At 45.6% G+C, this 19,173-nt stretch overlaps 2 protein-coding genes across 8 annotated transcripts in view; one reads left to right on the top strand and one right to left on the bottom strand.

The window, feature by feature from the left end:
• Positions 1-19,173, bottom strand: part of LOC110971795 (NLR family CARD domain-containing protein 3-like) — a 203,123-nt gene that overhangs the window by 105,551 nt on the left and 78,399 nt on the right.
• LOC110972632 (NLR family CARD domain-containing protein 3-like) overlaps positions 116-19,173 on the top strand; it is a 204,578-nt gene continuing 185,520 nt past the window's right edge. For 2 of the 7 annotated variants that reach the window (XM_051937944.1, XM_051937951.1), the window contains exon 1: positions 127-143. Coding sequence is in view for 4 of the 7 variants with exons in the window: in XM_051937950.1 (XP_051793910.1) it covers positions 783-850; positions 4,326-4,534 (277 nt within the window). In the remaining 3 variants the exon portion in view is untranslated. Of the gene's footprint in view, positions 144-752; positions 851-3,551; positions 3,648-4,325; positions 4,535-19,173 lie in introns of those variants that run through there. The other 5 variants (XM_051937950.1, XM_051937949.1, XM_051937945.1 and 2 more) reach the window with 5 other exon arrangements.

Here is a 19,173-nt window from a genome sequence, read left to right as displayed (position 1 = left end):
GTCTGCCCACATCTACCTGGAGTCACCTGTAGTCATGTGACTTCGAGGAAATATGGGAGGAGCAGCTCTGAGTGACTCCAGAGCAGAAAGAGGAAATGAAGAGTTCAGACTCCATTTTACAGTCGACAGAGGAGGACAACAAGGTGAGAGTTAGTTCATTGTTCTTCTGCTGTCAGAAAACCTTCTTCCTGTTCTTGGTGTTTTTACATCACAGGAGTGTTTTAATACTGACAGCTGAGGAAGCTTTTATCTGGTGAATGATCTTTACTTTCTTTAATGCTTCACTTCCTCTTCTACGTGTTAAAACTTGACTCGATATTTAAAGATGTCAGTAACTAAAGGTGTGTCGGTGCAGCAGAGAACCAGGTCCAGAAGAAGGAAACACTGCTGGGGTTCTCCTTGATAAACTGGGATCTGAAAGTATTTCCAACACTTTGTATGACAGTTTTCCAACATAAATGAAGAGTTTGACGTGTCAGAGATCAGCTGTAGACGTGGTTAGAGCAACAACATCTGGATTTATGATCAGAGGTGAAATAGAACGAGGAAAGAAGAAAAGAGGAAACACAACTGTTCAGTTTTCTCTCTGAGGACTTTTTCAGAGTTCACTTCTGTGGACAAAGAACCTGAATGAAGATGAATGTGAACTTGTGTGTTTCTTTGACTTTTCTTCTTTCCTGAGCTCTGACAGTGTTGCTGGTTTTCCTCTCAGACCGACTGAAGTCCACAAGATGAGTGATTCTGAGGAGGAAGAGGAGTTTCCTTCCTCCAGCCGTCTGTCCATGAAGAGTGACCGGTCCAAAGGAGAACCTCCAACCTTCAGTAAAGAACCTGAACCCTCAGACACAAAGTAAGAAAACATGTAGAAACCTTTAAACCGTGTCAGAGATCAGCTGCAGACGTTTGGATTTGTTCTCAGAGGTGGAATACAAGGAGTCAGGAAACAGAATATTCAGTAGTGAAGTTTGTAAAAGCAGTAAAGAGAATGAGTGAAGGCTTCATGTGGTGGTCAGATGGATCCTGCAGTGAGATGTGATGTTTGCTGTGGTCACAATAATGAAGGAACAGATAGTTCTTGTTCTAATCCACCTGAACTGAAGGAAACTCTCAGTTTGGACGAGAAGCACAGACACATCAGCAGGCATTTGATTCAGTCCACATTTATTTAGACTTTTACTGAATTTCTTTCATTTCACTTTCAGTTGAGGGTTCCTAAAATGACTCTGAAATCAGAGAATCTATCAGTGATTAATGTGATCAGAAACATGTTTGTGTTTGTAGAGTTCAGATCCACAGACAGAGATCAGAGTTTCCAGCCTCCAGCTGTCTGTTGTTGAAGAAATTTTACTCTTAGTCCTTGGAAGTTTGCTGTAGTGGGGTGTTTACTGGTATTCTGACATACGGTGGGCTGACCAACACAGAGTATGAGTCTGTGAAGGGAAGGCAACCCAGAACATTTGGAGAGTTCACAATTCATAGAGATGGTCAGAGGGTAGGGAGGGGCAGTATGTAAATATGAGGGTGAATCATGGGTAATTTGCATATGGCTGCTCATCAGTAACAGAGTTTAAACAAAGAGGAAAAGGCAGTTGATTCACAGGATCTGGCAGACAGGTGCAAATAGCAAAAATACAAAACAACTGTGAATAACAGCAGGCAAAGGAACAATGGAGTGAAACTAGAAGACATCTCTAACAAAAGGTGTATTACTTTGTTCATCGCTGTCCATGAAGAGTGAGTGGTCCAAAGATATTTATCCTCCATGTTTCAGTAAGGTTGATGCTAGAGGTACGGATCCGTACCCCTAGCATCTGTACTAGAGGTACGGACCCGTTAAGGTCACTGACGCCGGTTAACTACTATTTGCTGCACATTACAGACAATTTATATGAATGACGTTGATGGCGAACATCGTATAATCTAACCAAAAATACACCGTCTCCTCTCACACTTTAGACATTGTAGTTTTTACGCTTTTAGACGCCGTGTCTAAATTGTTTGAAGTCCAGTTCCTATTAATTAGTTTACCGCGTTCAGTGATGGAAGCGGCTGACGAACTCCATTGCAAATGTTCCCATTTAATTTCGGACGCTAATTTACAAGATAAAATTAAGGATGTCGAATATGAAACAAACACTCGTGAATGGTGAGGAGCAGCTCTTTAATTCGGCATGAATTTAAAAAAAACACAAACTCGATTTATTGTGATATTGTGAGATTTGTTTGTGGTTATGTAACTTAGCCATTCAACAGAGTCCACTAACATTAAAGTGACTGTGACGTGCAGTGTCTGTGTTGACAGACGCAGAAAATACGTCAGGGTTTTGTTTAGGTTGTTAATATGTAATAGTCTGTCGCTACTTTTGAAGGTAAAAAATACTTGTAGTTTGCTGGCTGTTAGTTCTGCCATTTGTTTTGTTTGCTGTTTGTGCTTTATTCGAACAGGGTCACGTGAATAAAAAGTTTTGCTATTTTTAATCGTAGTGCTGATTATATGATTTATATGACATTATGCATAATAGAAACGAGAACAGCAGATGATTGACATGACAGGCTCCGCACACAGATTCACCTCGAATCACAGAAGCGCCTAGCCTAGCCATGCTACACCCATGTTTCTGACGGCACAAGGGTCTAGGGAAGCTGGACAGGGAGGGAGGCGGGCTAAAAGGTTGTCTATCAAATCCCTCTGCAGCAATTGGGTAGGTATACAACCAATCAACGCAACGAATAGGCTGACGGAGTTCCGAGAGCACCGGCGGATTGTTGCTAAGTCCCATTAGCTTCCCAACCAGCGGAGCCACGGAGCCGCGGAGCCAACTGGTAGATTAAGGATTTGCCATATCCTGTCGGCATAAGTCCAAATACGTCTTTCTTCTCAATGAAACACTTCAGTGCCGTCCTTTGTTTATCTTTCAAGTTGAATTTTAGCTTCAAATCTTTAAGGGCTGTGGCCATAGCCAAGTCGAAAGATAACTGTTTATTGTGCACCGGTTGTTTCTGTCAGAATCGTCACGCCTTCTGACTCTACACTTCATGGTGATTGGTCCAGCCAGTTTTAGGAGAATCCAACCTCGAGCCTTATGGAGGGTAACTAGACCCACCCTGGCAGAGAATTAAATTCATTGCCGTGGGTTGTCTAGCTAGGCTAGGAAGCGCCTTCATCACTCGGATTATCAAGCCGGCTCATTAATATTTATGTCCGTCGGATTACCAGCCAATCACGAAGCGCGTTCATCAGCCGGCTCATTAATATTTATGGCGGGAAAGCGCCGTATCCATAGGCCACAGGCTACGGGTACGGGTCCGTATCTACAGACACTACCTTTCGGTAAAGAACCTGAACCCTCAGACGCAAAGTATGAAAACTGCCTCTAACTTATTCAGGTGTCTCCTTTTTAATTCAATCTGTCAATTATATGATGCTGATTTTAATGGGTAGATAAAAATGAACTTTGAAAAGATTTTTGTGACACAAATAGAAATCCTTTGTCCTGTCTTTGATCAGTGATTGATTAAATTAACAACATGTGTTTCAGCAGACAGAGAGCAGAGTTTCCAGCCTCCAGCCGTCTGTCCATGCAGAGTGACTGGTCCAATGATCATCCTCCAGACTTCAGTAAAGAACCTGAACCCTCAGACACAAAGTAAGGAAGTGTTTCTGTTGTGAAGTGACCTGATGGAAGATGCTCTGCTGAAACAGTCACACAGTGGTCAGAATGCAGAATTCTTTCAGACTGAGATGGATCCTGGTCTGGGTTTTAGAAGCAGAACTTCTGATGGTGTTTCTGTGGTAAAACAGCTGAAAACCTGGATTTCACGATTGCCACTCGAGTATTAAAGAATGTTCTCCAGATGTGTAGCTGATGTTGTGGTTGGTCTTGATTGGTTCCTGGTCCTGATGATCCAGATGTTTAAATGAAAGCTGAACGCTGTGTGTCTGAGGCTGCTGCTCTGTCACAGTTTCTCCATGATTTGTTCTCTGAGTTAAAGTGATGTGAGCCGAGCTGAGCTGCCAAAGTGAGTAAAGCAGTGAAGAACAGAAGCAGCTGTCTGTGATGGAAGGCTGTTACTGTGAAGCTGTTGCACAAAGTGTTGAGTTTGTATGAACAGCAAACTGCAGGCAGATGAGTGAGAGTTTAATCAGACAGCTAATGGGAAAAGAAGTGAGTGGAGTTCATAATAAAAGGAAGCAGCTTTTTATTAGCGGCTGAACTCAGACAGAACAGTAGCCTCACTTTTACTGTTCTCTTCTGCTCTGTGGAGTCACATGTGGATGTTTTTCTCCAGATGATGTGAGATGTGATGAATAAATGTGTTGACAGAGTGATGAAGAGGAGGGGAGTTTGTGTGGAGGAGCAGCCGTCCTGCTGTGCTCGGTGTCAGGACGTCCTGAAGGATCCAGTCTCTAGCAGCTGTGGACACTGGTTCTGCAGACAGTGCATCAGCTCATACTGGGACCAGTCTGTTCCATCAGGACACTCCTCCTGTCCCCAGTGTGGAAAAAGATCCAGAACCAGCAGCTGTGGACAAAGTAAGACTGAACATCTGCTGGTGGACTGATGTGTGGAAACTGAGCTTGTTGTTGTGTTGTCCAGACATGAAAGATGTTTGTGTTTGTTGAGTCTGATTGTTTGTCTGGTCTGTGAGCAGGTGTCGGTCTGCAGGAGGTTCTGCAGGAACATAAGATGAGTCTGAGAAGGAGATGTGAACATGTGACTGAAGGAAGTGATGAAGCAGGAGGTGGAACCCTCCTCAACAGGATCTACACTGAGCTCTACATCACAGAGGGACACAGTGGAGAGGCTGATGTCCAACATGAGGTGGAGCAGCTGGAGACAGCTTCCAAGAAGAGCCTCCATGACACTCCCATCAGGTGCCAGGACATCTTTAAAGCCTTACCTGAGCAGCAGAGAGCCATCAGAGTGGTCCTGACCAACGGCGTGGCTGGCGTGGGAAAAACCTTCTCAGTGCTGAAGTTCACTCTGGACTGGGCAGAGGACGGAGAAAACCAAGACGTCAGTGTGGTGGTGGTGCTTCCGTTCAGGGAGCTGAACTTGATCAGAGATGAGCAGCACAGTCTTCTCACGCTGCTCCATGTTTTCCATCCAACATTACAGAAGGTGACGGCAGAGCAGCTGGCTGTCTGTAAACTTTTGTTCATCTTTGACGGTCTGGATGAAAGCAGACTTTCACTGGATTTCACCAACAGGAAGGTTGTGTCTGACGTCAGCCAGAAGTCATCGCTGGACGTTCTGCTGGTCAACCTCATGGAGGGGAATCTGCTTCCCTCGGCTCTGGTCTGGATCACTTCCCGCCCTGCGGCAGCCAATCAGATCCCTCCTAAACGTGTGGACAGGTTCACAGAAGTACGAGGCTTCACCGACGTCCAGAAGGAGGAGTACTTCAGGAGGAGGATCAGTGATGAAGAGCGCTCCAGCACAATCATCTCCCACATGAAGACATCCAGGAACCTCCACATCATGTGTCGATTCCCAGTGTTCTGCTGGATCACCTCTACAGTTCTGGAGCACATGTTGACCACAGAGCAGAGAGGAGAGCTGCCCCAGAGCATGACTGAGATGTTCTCACACTTCCTGCTGGTTCAGACACAGAGGAAGAAGAAGAAGTACCATGAGGGACCTGAGACAAGTCCACAGGAGCTGACGGAGGCTGACAGGGAAGTTCTTCTGAAGCTGGGGAGACTGGCCTTTGAACATCTGGAGAAAGGAAACATCATGTTCTACCAAGAAGACCTGGAGCAGTGTGGTCTGGATGTGACAGAGGCCTCGGTATTCTCAGGAGTTTGTACCCAGATCTTCAGAAGAGAGTGTGAGATGTTCCAGAAACCAGTCTACTGCTTTGTCCATCTGAGCGTTCAGGAGTTTCTGGCTGCAGTCTACATGTTCCACTGTCACACCAACAGGAACACTGAGGTGCTGAAGAAGTTCCTGAAAGAAGACTGGAATGATCGTCATGTTGTTGTTGATGATGATGATGATGATGATGATGACGATGACGAAGATGATGTCGAAGACAAATACTATGAGTACGACAACAAATTCTATGGCGTCGACGATGCCGACACCATGGTCGTAGACTACGGCTATGGCGACTACTACGACGACGACGACGACGACGACGACAATGACTACTACCTTAAACATGGCGGCGGCCCCGACGATGACGACGACGACGACTACGATGACTACGACGACGACTACGATGACTACGACAATGACTATAAGACAGACATCTCATCCCTGGATGATTTCCTGAAAAGTGTCATGAAGAAATCCCTCAGAAGTAGAAATGGTCACCTGGACCTGTTTGTTCGCTTCCTTCATGGCCTCTGTCTGGAGTCTAACCAGAGACTCTTAGGAGGTCTGCTGGGTCAGACAGAGAACTGTCCAGAAATGATCCAGAGAGTCATCGGCAACCTGAAGAAGATGAAGAGTTTCAAAATGTCTCCAGACAGAAGCATCAACATCTTCCACTGTCTGTTGGAGATGAAGGATCTCTCAGTACATCAGGAGATCCAAGAGTTCCTGCAGTCAGAGAACAGATCAGAGAAGAAACTCTCTGTGATCCAGTGCTCAGCTCTGGCCTACATTCTGCAGATGTCAGAGGAGGTTCTGGATGAGCTGGATCTGGACAAGTACAGAACATCATGGAAGGGAAAACTGAGACTGATTCCAGCTGTGAGGAACTGCAGAAAGTTTCGGTGAGTCCAGATGTGATGAACATGATCAGTCAGAGTAGATCAGTAGTTCAGTTCTTCACATGTTCTCACTAGAACATCTCATTCTTCTTCATGTTCCACTTGTTTATTTCAAACATCATGTCAGCTGTGTTTAGTCTCAGATGTTCTTCAGCTGCTTCAAACTCTGTGAAAATGTGGATTTTTCATGTTCTTGTGTTTGAAGGTGATACATGAATGAAGACAGTTTTTCTGTTTCATTCTAATAATTGTTCCATCAGACAGTTTGTTCTTCTGAGGTTCTTCCTTTGGCTGATGGAGGAAACATGCAGATCTGCTGAAACTCATGAAGAACTGTAGAGGTTCTTTATGTGGAAGCATTTCTCCTGCTAGACTGCTGCCTGTGGTGGCCCACCGTTTCGCTGCGGTGGGTTCTTGGTGTGGTGGAGCTGTCGGGGATTACGGGAGCGAACTCTCCGCTGGCCGGCTCTTTTCTCTTGGGTTTGCTCCCAAGAGGCGGCTCAGTCCCTCGGTGACAGCTTGTTGGAGCTCACTCAGTTCTTCCTCCATCTGCAGTCCGGCGAGCGCCATCCCACTTCTGACACCAATGTAGCACTGAACGCGTCCTCTCCCAGAGAGGGGAGGGGCGGCTGTGGCTCAGGTGGTAGAGCGGGTCGTCCAATGATCGAATGGTCGGCGGTTCGATTCCCGCTCTTGCCTAGTCATGTGCTGCATGCCGAAGTTTCCTTGGGCAAGATTCTGAACCCCGAATTGCCTACCAGTGACTGTTCCACTGGTGTGTGAATGTATACTGACTGATGTTGCAGGTTGATTAGCAAGCTGCACATTAGTGTGTGAATGTGTGTGTGTCTGGGTGAATGGGAGCAATTGTTGTAAAAGCGCTTTGAGTACTCTGATGAGTAGAAAAGCGCTATATAAGAGCAAGTCCATTTACCGTTTTCAGTGAAGCAGTAAAGTTATTTTCACATGAGGAGGTTCTGAAATCTTTTCTCACTCCTCACTCCTTCAACACAAAAAGCAGAGTCATCCAAGCGACAGCTGATCGCTCTCCCTTAATCAAGGGAGTGGGATGGCTCAACAAGTAGGAGGCAGGTGAGCAGTTAACCATAATCACAATTAGCAAAATGATCAAAATAATTCAAATAATCATCATCATCTAAATAATAATAATTTGATATATCATCAATTAATAGAAATAGGCTCCAACAAACAGATTTAATAAGATTATTTCTCTCCTGTTAAGAGTTTAACATCAGATCTAAACATTTCTGAAGTCTGACAGAAATGATTGAAGGAATTCTTGCTGTCACTGATGTGAACTGAATCTGAATTAGTTTGAGTTCTTAGTTTTTATTTCACATTGTTTTTGGTTTTATCTGATTAAACTCTGTTGTTCTTTGTTGTCAGTGTTACAGGTAATATTCAGCTTTTGTGCCTTTAAAAGACTCAGAAATAGTTTTTGAAATGTTGTGGATTGATAAATAAATATTGTCAAGATTTTAACATAACTGTCTGTGACAGTAATGAGATGATATTAATGCTATAACAGTGATTTGGTTCCTTAGGTGAAGAATAATCCTGAGATGAGTGCAGTGATTGAGTTTCTTGTCCAACAGTTTCTATCTAAAGCTTGTTAATGTGGACATGAGGCTCCGTAAACTAGTGATCATACAAAGACTGATGCTGCAAAATCCTTTCCAATCCAGCTTGATTTTTAAAGCATTTTAAACAATCATAGATTGAGCCAAAGTGTTGTACATCCAGAACAAGGCAAGTAAATTCAGAGATACACAATAGTGCACTAAAAACAAATAAAATACCAAAAAACTCAAAACAAGTTTAAAAAATGTAATAAAAGCACTAAAACAATTAAAAATCACAATAAAAGCACTAACAACAAATAAAATCAATAAATACACAGTAAGGGCACTAAAAACAAAAAATATCAGTTTCTCATACTGGATGGAAAGCCAGGGAGTAAAAGTGTGTTTTAAGATGAGTTTTAAGAATGGACAGGGAAGGGGCCTGTCTAAGGTGCAAGGGGAATTTATTCCATAAAATTGGAGCAACTACAGAGAAGGTTCTGTCCCCTCTGAGCTTCCGCTTTGATTTCGATGTGCATAGGAGTAGCTGATCAGCTGACCTAAGAGACCGGCAGGAGTGTAGCGGTGAAGCAGCTCAGAGCAGCCCGATCTCACGAGGATTCGTGAAACTGTCACGTAAGTTTTAGTTTCGGTTTCGTGCGCACCAACACGATTTCGTCATGTTTTTCGTGCCGCTCACCACGAAATGCGCACCAATGTATTTTAAACGGCGGACTTTTCGTGCCACTCAGAACGTATTTCAAAAGAATGTGTATATTATATTTTTAATGTAAAACCGTGGCGAATCCAACGCTATATTTTGCATGACATCGTTCCTAAACATAACCCTAACCATAACCTAACCATAACCTAACCATAAGCCGGTGGTACACTTACCAATTTGCATAGGAATTTCAAGAATGTCCGGCGGCCGGCGGCCGCAAACGCGATCACACAAGCAGTATACGCCGATGGACATCTTGGATCGTCATGAATCCGCCGGTATAAACCACTTTCAGATGTGATTACCACAGCGAAAAACATTTCGTGGTGAGCGGCACGATAAACATGACGAAATCGTGTTGGTGCGCACGAAACCGAAACTAAAACTTACGTGACAGTTTCACGAATCCCCGTGAGACCGGGTTGCTCAGAGAGGTACGGTGGGGCAAGGCCATTTAAAAATTTACAAGCAATTTTAAAATGGACTCTAAAATGCACAGGCAGCCAGTGGAGAGAGGCCAGAAGAGGTGTGATGTGTTCTGTTTTCCGTGCTCCAGTTCGAAGGTGTGCAGCAGCATTTTGGACCAGCTGGAGACGTGACGGAGAAGACTGGCTGACTCCAACATAAAGAGCATTACAGGAGTCCAGCCGGGACGAAATAAAAGCATGAACTACTGTCTCAAGGTGCTGCTTAGAGAGAATAGATTTGACCTTTGCCAACCGCCTTAAATGAAAAAAGCTAGACTTCACTACTGATCGAATTTGACTCTCCAGTTTAAAATCCCTGTTCAATATAAAATCAAGAGTTGTAACTTTGGGCTTAACATGCGTTGTCAAGGGGCCCAAGTCACCACTGAAGAGCTCACAGGAGCTACTGGGACTAAACACCATCACTTCTGTTTTGTTTTCATTCCCAGCCATCCAGGCTGTAATGTCATCAAGACACGCCAGGCGTGGTTTATTAGAGAAGGCATCCCTCCGCTTTAATAATAACATAAATCGGACTGTCATCAGCATAACAGTGGAAGGAGATACCGTGCTTTCTAAGAATGGATCCCAGAGGAAATATGCATAAAGAAAACGACTTCCGCGTTCAAGCCGCAGTCAGGATGGCTGAGTGCGGGCCCGGGGAAGAAGAGGGGCGAGAGACCGAGCCACCTACGTCGCCGCCGCTCTCCAGACGGCTGCTACCGGTGCCATGAGCCTAGTCACTTTGCACGAGACTGCCCGGCGCCCGCGCCGAGAAGCCAAGCTCCGGGAAACGAGAGAAGAGTGGCACTGTGAGGGAATCACCACTCCAGAACCCACTGGCTGGCTGCAAGCAGCTGGGGAGGTGCTCCACCGGCCGGCTGCCGGAGCACCTCTCCTGCTAGACTGCTGCCTGTGGTGGCCCACCGTTTCGCTGCGGTGGGTTCTTGGTGTGGTGGAGCTGTCGGGGATTACGGGAGCAAACTCTCCGCTGGCCGGCTCTTTTCTCTTGGGTTTGCTCCCAAGAGGCGGCTCAGTCCCTCGGTGACAGCTTGTTGGAGCTCACTCAGTTCTTCCTCCATCTGCAGTCCGGCGAGCGCCATCCCACTTCTGACACCAATGTAGCACTGAACGCGTCCTCTCCCAGAGAGGGGAGGGGGAGTGGACAGATGCGTTCATTTGCATACCTGGAAGCAGGCCCAGAAACAGCTTGTTCTGAGGAGGGCTGGTGAGAGTGAATTTTTCGACCGCTGAAACTCCGAACAAAGGATGATTTTGGGCCGAACAAACTTAAATACTATGTTTTTGAGACCTATATGACGTGACTGAAAAACAGCATAATATGGAACCTTTAACAATGCCGATTCTGTGCTGTGAAGGCCTTTGAATCCGGATTGAAAAACTTCCAGAATATCATGCTTGTCCAGAAAACCTTGCAACTGAGCATAAACAATTTTCTCCAGAACTTCTGACAAAAAGGGCAGTTTAGAAATGGGCCTAAAGTTTGACAGCACAGTAGGATCAAGACCAGGTTTCTTAATCAAAGTTTGCACTACTGCATGCTTAAAGTTTGCAGGAACCACACTGGAAGATAGACTACTGTTAATAATGGAAAGAGCCCACTGCCCTATATTAGAGAAAACCTCTTTTAAGAATCGAGGAGTGTAAACATCATGAGGGGAACCTGAAGGCTCACTAACCACATCCTCTAAAAGTGACAGTCAGCAGAACGGGGACCAGCAGAACAGAGGATAGAAGCAGAGTGGTCAAGGACAGGAGCTAAAATGACAGCCCTTGTGGTGGCCACCTTATCAATAAAAAAGTCTATTCAGGTTTAGCTTTAGGCCGTCTGGTTTTTAATGGAACCACAGAGTCCAGGATGGTTTGACAGGAGGACTGAAACTAGGAACTGAGTCTTTGTGTATCACTAGACACTGAGACAGGAGGGACACAGGACTGTCTAAAAGCAACAGAAAACTGACCAGCAGTGGATGGATTAAAAATCCGACAGCGCTGAGCAGGAATGCAGGTTTTAACAGCAGCACAAGGTAGAACAGCGTCAAACAATACTGGCAAGTGATCACAAAACACAGTGTCACAGATCTCCAGATTGATCACAGACAAATCGTAGGAAAGAACCAAATCCAATTGTCACGTTTTCAAGGACAGAACCCGAGCACAGAACCACGCTACCAAGGCAGAAACAGGTTGTGACAAGGTTTTATTGATGGACAGGTGGGATGGAGATGGGGAGGGAGGCCAGGAGTGGGTCCAGAGGGAGGTGGAGGAGTGAGTCTGGGTCGGGAGGTCCGGAGCCAGGGACCAGCGGTCGTAGGCAGTTCTGGGGGGTGCAGAGTGTGGTGGATGGTGATCAGGAGGACGCCTGGCGGACTGAGGTCAGCAGGTGGAGAGGAAGCCGATGGTGGAGAGCCGCTGAGGAGGGAGGCCGCCGTGTGTTGGTGGTCCAGGAGCGTAGGATGGAGCTCAGAGGCAGCGGTTGGATCCAGGAGAGCAGGATGGGAACCATGGAGGGGGGAACCAGCAGGGACACGGTGCCGGCTGGGGTCCAGGAAGGGGAACGAGGAGACAGACAAGGCAGGAGGGGATCCGGGTAGCTGGGTCTTCTGGTAATGAGAGCAGAACAGAGTTAGTGTCTTTTCACACAATGGAGTGAAGACTAGATCGGCTAGAGAGCGACTGACTGGGTAGGCAAATCTAACAATCTGGGAGAGTGTGGGAGGATGAACCGGTCTTTTATTGCAGGCGTGTGTAATCAGCGAGACGAGCCGCAGCTGCCCGGAGACTGAAGCGGGAATAATTACCAAGTGGAGGCAGCCGTGAAGCTGCACTCCACTTGGTGCCGAGCTGGAGAGGGAGAGAAGGGAGATAGAGGAAAGAGAGAGAGAAAGGAGGAAGAAAGGAATCCGAGGAATCACCCCACGCAAATTGATCCAGGGAGGGTAGGGTGAGCGAGGCCGGAACATTTCATCCAAACCGACCACCGGTACCAAGCAGGCACTCACATCCATCCATCCATCCATTCTCTATACACCGCTTTGTCCTCACTAGGGTCATGGGGGGTGCTGGAGTCTATCCCAGCTGACTCGGGCAAAGGCAGGGGACACCCTGGACAGGTCACCAGTCTGTCGCAGGGCGCAGGCACTCACAGGATCCAGGAAACGCCGGGAAATGCAGACGGGAGGAGACAGCTCACGCAGCATCCAGGAAACAGCAGAAGAGTGCATCAAACAAGCCTACTTCACCAGACGACCACTGTGTCTACCGCGGCGACGGCAATGTTTTCGTCGGGAGAGAGGAGCCAAAACCCGGCACAGGTGGGCGGGGATCCCCGAAAGAAGCGGGAGCAGGAAAGTCTGACCACCATAAGCAGGCATAACTCAATTGTTAAACGAGAAACGAAGATCCAGCAGTGTTTGACGATCATACATGAGCAGCGACTTGATTTGTTGAGCGCCGAGGGTTAACAACAATAAAATCATTAACAAAACTAGTAGTGAGAGACGGCCCGCCACACACACTGTCACCATCTTGACATCAATATCAGCACCATACACAAAATGTGTTGGACTGAGTCATGGAGCATGATATTGATCTGAACTCAGCTGTTGGATTTAAAGAGGAAAGTGGTTCCAGAGTCCAGATGTGACATTTTTCCTGTTATCCAGTTCCTCGGAGAGAAACTCTGGTGTTTTCTGTCTTGTTGCTGCAGAGAAGAGTCGTATCAGGAAATGTTCAGAGGTGTGAATATATCAGAGCAGAATGCCAGAAGTCAGACCGTTTCCAGAGATGTGATGGACACAAAGCTCAGAGTTGTGTTTTTAATGCTACAAACTCTGATAACATGATTGTGACACATTATAGTGGAAATAATTCAACTTTACTGGTTCTTAGGGCTACACAGTGGCGTAGTGCTTAGCATTTTCACCTTGCAGCAAGAAGATCCCCGGTTCAAATCCCGGCCTGGGCCTGGGATCTTTCTGCATGGAGTTTGCATGTTCTCCCTGTGCATGCATGGTTTTTCTCCGGGTACTCCGGCTTCCTCCCACAGTCCAAAAACATGCTGAGGTTAATTGATAACTCTAAAGTCCGTAGGTGTGAATGTGAGTGTGACTGTCTGTCTGTATATGTAGCCCTGTGACAGACTGGTGACCTGTCCAGGGTGTCCCCTGCCTTCACCCGAGTCAGCTGGGATAGACTCCAGCACCCCCCATGACCCTAGTGAGGATTAAGTGGTGTATAGAGGATGGTTTGTTCGTTGTGTTTGTGCTGAACAAGTTTTTCAGAATCTCACTAAAGAACGTTGAGGACTAAAGTTGACTCAGTGGTCTGTCATCATATCAGAATATTTCCTGATGTTCATATTCATGGTGTTCAGGTGTGATCAGTTTGGTTTGTGTAGTGTTTGACAGCAGACTGTAAATGTTGAGTGATGGAGGTGAAGCTGACAGCAGCAGGTCCACAGCAGAGACATTGTAGTGGCTAAATGTCAACCAACAACAATAAAATCAAAAAGCCACTGAGGGCACCGGGCAGCGAATCTTACTCAGAAAGTTAAAGTGCGTGCAGGTACTGAGTCCATTGTCCAGCCAGAAAAAGTGCATTTTGAGGCAGGTTTTATTTTCAGCTCTGGAACGATGGTACAAAAGATGTTAAAACTACTTGCCCTGCTGCTGTCTAACTCTCAGGTAAAAAACCGTGTGCCCTTCTGGTGCGTTGTCTCGCTGAGTGAGTGCCCATTCATTAAATAACTTCACCTGTGTGCCCAAATCACCCATGACCTTCAGAATAAGAGTATATAGCTATAACTCAATATAACAGATATAACTCAAACTAAAGTATTCTAAACAAAGTAACATAACAAATAAACGTTATATACAAAATAGCAAATTACTGAGTAGCTTCCACATTCCGGCCCCTAATTGTGGACCTCACAATTACCAATATAAATTTATGTAAGGAAGCTATTCTCTATCCGTGCAGTCTTCTCTGTAGTCACTGAAAAACAAACAGAGGGCAGGAAGACAGGATAGAAAGAGAAATAAATAAAAATTGTTCATAGGCTTATTCTGTGGCCTCCACCAGCAGGCAGATCTTCGTCACAGGTCTCTCCAGAACGCTGGTTTTGGTTTGGATGCACACAGAGCGGACCAATCCTTTTGAATTGGACTTGGTGCTCAATATTCGGCCCATCTTCCAGGAACCTCTCGGGGCTGTAGGGTCAGCAATGATAAAAATATCTCCTGGGGAGAAGTTTCTTCTTGGAGCTGCCCATCTTTGTCTTTCCTGCATCACAAGTAAGTATTCGGCTGTCCATCTTTTCCAAAACAGCTCTGCGATATATTGTACTTGCTTCCATTTCCTTCTGATGTACAGGTCGCTCTTTTCAAAGAGTCCAGGGGGAAAGATGGGGTTCCCTTTCAGCAGGAGAATATGGTTTGGAGTGAGGGCCTCAAGGTCATTAGGGTCATCAGACACTTTTGTGAGGGGTCTGTCATTCAGAATTGCCTCTACTTCACAAAACACGGTCTCCAGGCCTTCATCATCCAAAATCTGTTGTCCAAGCACAGAGGTCAGTATGCTCCTTACTGAACGAATGAGACGCTCCCAAACACCACCTTGGTGTGAGGCTGTAGGCGTATTAAAGCTCCACTTGAGTCCATCCTGAATCAAGGCATCTTGAATCTTTGTATTATTCAAAGCAGCAAGACTTTGCTTCAACTCCTTGTTTGCTCCAATAAAGTTTGTGCCGTTGTCCGACCTTATATTTGACACAGGGCCTCTTCTGCATACGAATCTCCTCACGGTATTAATGCAAGAGTCTGTATCAAGTGAATGTGCCACATCCAGGTGTACTGCGCGGCTGGTCAGACAAGTGAAAATCACTCCATACCTTTTTAGAAGGTTTCTTCCTCTTTTCACTTCTATGGGGCCAAAATAATCAACTCCCACTTTAGTAAAAGGAGCTACGTCTGGCACAACTCTTTCTTCAGGCAGGTCTGCCATTTTCTGCTCTCCAAGTTTGCCTCTGTGACGTCTGCACACAATGCACTCTGTAATTGTCTTTCTTGCAGCTGAATTGGCATTTATTATCCAATACTTCTATGCCGCCCATTGATCACTCGTGAGACTTGTTCCTTGCACAGATGTTTACTTCATAACACCGTAGAACTGCAGTACAGTAAAGCAATTCACAAAAAAATACATTACTTTCACATTACTGCACCTTTCTTAAATACATTGCTCTAATATTGCCAACAAATAAACGTTAACTAACCACTTTGCCTGCTGTAACCAATGGGAGGGTTAGCTTGAACCACTGCAAAACTCTGGAAACCACTCTGGAAAACTCCTACACTGCCTTTGAAACACAATATTCCATCTTTAACATACAGCAATATTCAATTTCACAATTTCATGCAAACAATAAAAACACTGACCACTCTGTCCACTTGTAGAAACAGGGAGGAAAGCTCAACTTCAGCACATGTCATCTCGTGATCGCATGTGAATCAAAACAACAGAAAAGCAAAAGGCAAGAGGAACCAGAGATTGGCGGAAAATAATTACAGAGCCCCCAAGTGGTCAAAAATTGCAAGTGCACCAAAACTTCACAGTTTTGACTCAGCGCCTTGGAATTCAAAAGAAACGTCTTAATCATATATTTAAAACATGTAAACTTATTAGCCATCAACTTATTGCCTGCATTTACAACTTCAGTCGAAGCCTGTGCAGCATGTGGTTCCTCCGTGTCCTAGTTGTTGATGGATATCACGTAAAATAAGCTGGGAAACATGCAGACATTTGGTGAGGACAACATGATGCTTTGTTTCTGATGGTAATGCAGACCCGTGCAAGCGACCACCAACTCTAAGAATGTCCTCCTCCAGTATGGGATCAAGCTTGTACAGTGGACTGTCTTTGGATACAGTATTCGAGCCGTGTTTGAGGGAGACAATTTAACTCTTGAACTTTTGGTTTTGAACAAACTGAATGACTGCCTTCTCTGCTTCAGCATAATCTTCAGGAATCAAATGTTTTCCACCAAGTGTGGCTTTGAAGGTCTTTAGTTTCTGTTCAACAGTACTTTTGACTTCAGCATCCGGGTTAGTTTCTGTAGCTTTAACCTCCTTTCTTTTTTGACTCAGAAGCAACAAGTGTCTTTTCAGTTCAAGGAACCAGGCAACAGACCTTCTAAGCTTCTTCCAAGATGAGAAGTAGTTGATGAGTCTGTCTGTTGGATTTTCGAGGTCATTAACAATGACATTCACTGCTGCTTCTCTTTTGACCTCAGGGTCATCAGTAGTAATCAATGGATCCATTTCCAGAGTAGGCCACACTTGCTCAGGCAAATAAAGGAAATCTGGGCCTTTAATCCCCTTTCCATGAGTGAGAAATTCCTCAGCTCTCAATCCACGTGATGCTTCGTCAGCAGGATTGTCTTTGGTGCCCACATATTTCCACTGATCAACAGCTGTAGATTACAGTGACTCTGTTGGCAACAAACGTGTGAAAACGTCTGGTTTCATTGGCAATGTAGTTGATCACCGTCGTGCTGTCAGTCCAAAACACAGACTTTTCCAATTGCCACTGTATTTCCTTTTGCAACATTACATCCATTCTGACAGCGAGGACAGCCGCTGTGAGCTCCAAACGAGGGATGGTGATGTGCTTCAGAGGTGCTACTCTGGCCTTTCCAGCAAGAAATGAAACATGCACTGTGTTGCCATCTTCCAGTCTCAGGTACGACACTGTTCCATAGCCAGCTTGACTGGCATCAGAGAAATGATGGATTTGTGCCGTTACAGATTTTTCAAAGTTCACAGGTTTTAGACAACGTTCTACAGTGAATACACTCTTCTTTTGGAGATCTTTCAACCAATCAGACCACTGCTTGGAGAAGGCAGGGGAAATCTGTTCATCCCACTTCAGGTTTTGCCGGCAAAGCTCCTGCAACAGTAATTTAGCTGGCATGGTAAAAGGAGCTAAAAACCCTATAGGGTCATACAGAGAGCTAACCACCGACAAGATACCCCTCCTGGTCTGTGGGCATGGCTGTAATGAGGTTTTAAAGCTGAATTGGTCAGATTCAACGCACCACTGAAGTCCAAGTGCTCTCTCCATGGGCAGGTGATCTGTGTCCAAATCCAGCTCTTTCATCTCTGTTGCTCTGATTTCACCTGGGATTGACGTCAGGACAGCACGACTGGTTGTCACCCATTTCTGGAGGTTGAATCCCCCCTTACTACAGAGCAGAGTCAAATCCTTTACAAGTTTAATTGCATCTCCTTCTGACGCTGTAGACTTCAGGCAGTCGTCTACATCAAAGTTGCAATTGACTGTTTCGATCACCTCAGGAGGAAAGTGGGCTGAATAGTCCTCCGCAGTTCGCTTCAAGGCATAATTGGTGCAGCTGGGGGATGAAACAGCTCCAAACAAGTGTACCCTCATTCAATATTCAGCTGGTTCCTGGTCAGTGTTGCCCTGCGGCCACCACAGGAAACGCAGAAAGTTCACATGTTTATCAGGAACCCGTACTTGATGAAACATGGCCTGGATGTCAGCCATGACTGCGACAGGCTCTTCTCTGAAGCGAATGAAGACCCCCATAAGAGTGTTGGTGAGATCGGGGCCCTGCAAGAGCTGGCAGTTCAGAGATGTTCCTTTGTATGAGGCTCCACAGTCATATACAACCCTCAGCTTTCCTTTTGTAGGGTGATGTACTCCATGGTGGGGAATGTACCACACTTTTCCCTCTTCATGTTCCAGCTGTTCAGTGGGTACAACCTCCGCGTAACCTTGAACCAGCATATTGTTGATGAATGAGGTGTACTCCTCCTTAAACTTTGTGTCCTTTTCAAATTTCCTCTTCAGGCCTTTAAGTCGCTGCTCTGCAACACAGCGATTATTTGGCAAAACCGGGTCCTCTTCTCTGAAAGGTAAATCAAGATAATAATGTCCGTTTTTCAGTTCTGTTGAGCTTCTCATTATCTTCATGAACTTAATGTCCTCTCTTGACATTTCCAATTGCCTCTCTGGTGTTTTTTCATTAAAGTCATGGTTGTATTGCTTAATGAGCATCTCTTCCAGATGTTCAACAGATATGCGATTACTAGTGACAACAAAGCAGCCAGTCTTAACTCTGCTGTCATTTCCACTCCTTAGTGGTCCATTGATGACCCAGCCGACTCTGGTTCTGACGGCATACGGTCCATCATCTTGGCTGTTGATCAGCTCCCAGGGCTCCATCACTTTTGCTGCATCTGTGCCGATGAGCAAGTCCACGTCAGCATCCAAGTTGTGCAGCTTTATGTTACTCAAATAGGCCCATTTTTCCACATCCTCCTGTCGGGGAATGTTCACCCGTGACACAGGCATAGCCTTTCGAGTCAAGACATTTGGCAGTTCAATAAAATCATCAGTTTCCATGCCAGACACTTCCAGGTGAGATAACACATTGGTACTTACAACTTTCTTTTGCTCCATTGTTCGCAGTAGAATACTACTTTATTTTCAGCTCTGGAACGATGGTACAAAAGATGTTAAAACTACTTGGCCTGCTGCTGCCTAACTCTCAGGTAAAAAACCGTGTGCCCTTCCAGTGTGTACTGTCTCACTGAGTGAGTGCCCATTCATTAAATAACTTCACCTGTGTGCCCA

Source organism: Acanthochromis polyacanthus, chromosome 17 (genome assembly GCF_021347895.1).
Source record: "Acanthochromis polyacanthus isolate Apoly-LR-REF ecotype Palm Island chromosome 17, KAUST_Apoly_ChrSc, whole genome shotgun sequence".
Taxonomy (NCBI): Eukaryota; Metazoa; Chordata; class Actinopteri; family Pomacentridae; genus Acanthochromis; species Acanthochromis polyacanthus.
The sequence above is the reverse complement of the archived record's forward strand: the minus strand, read 5'-3'. Positions and strand labels throughout refer to the sequence as shown.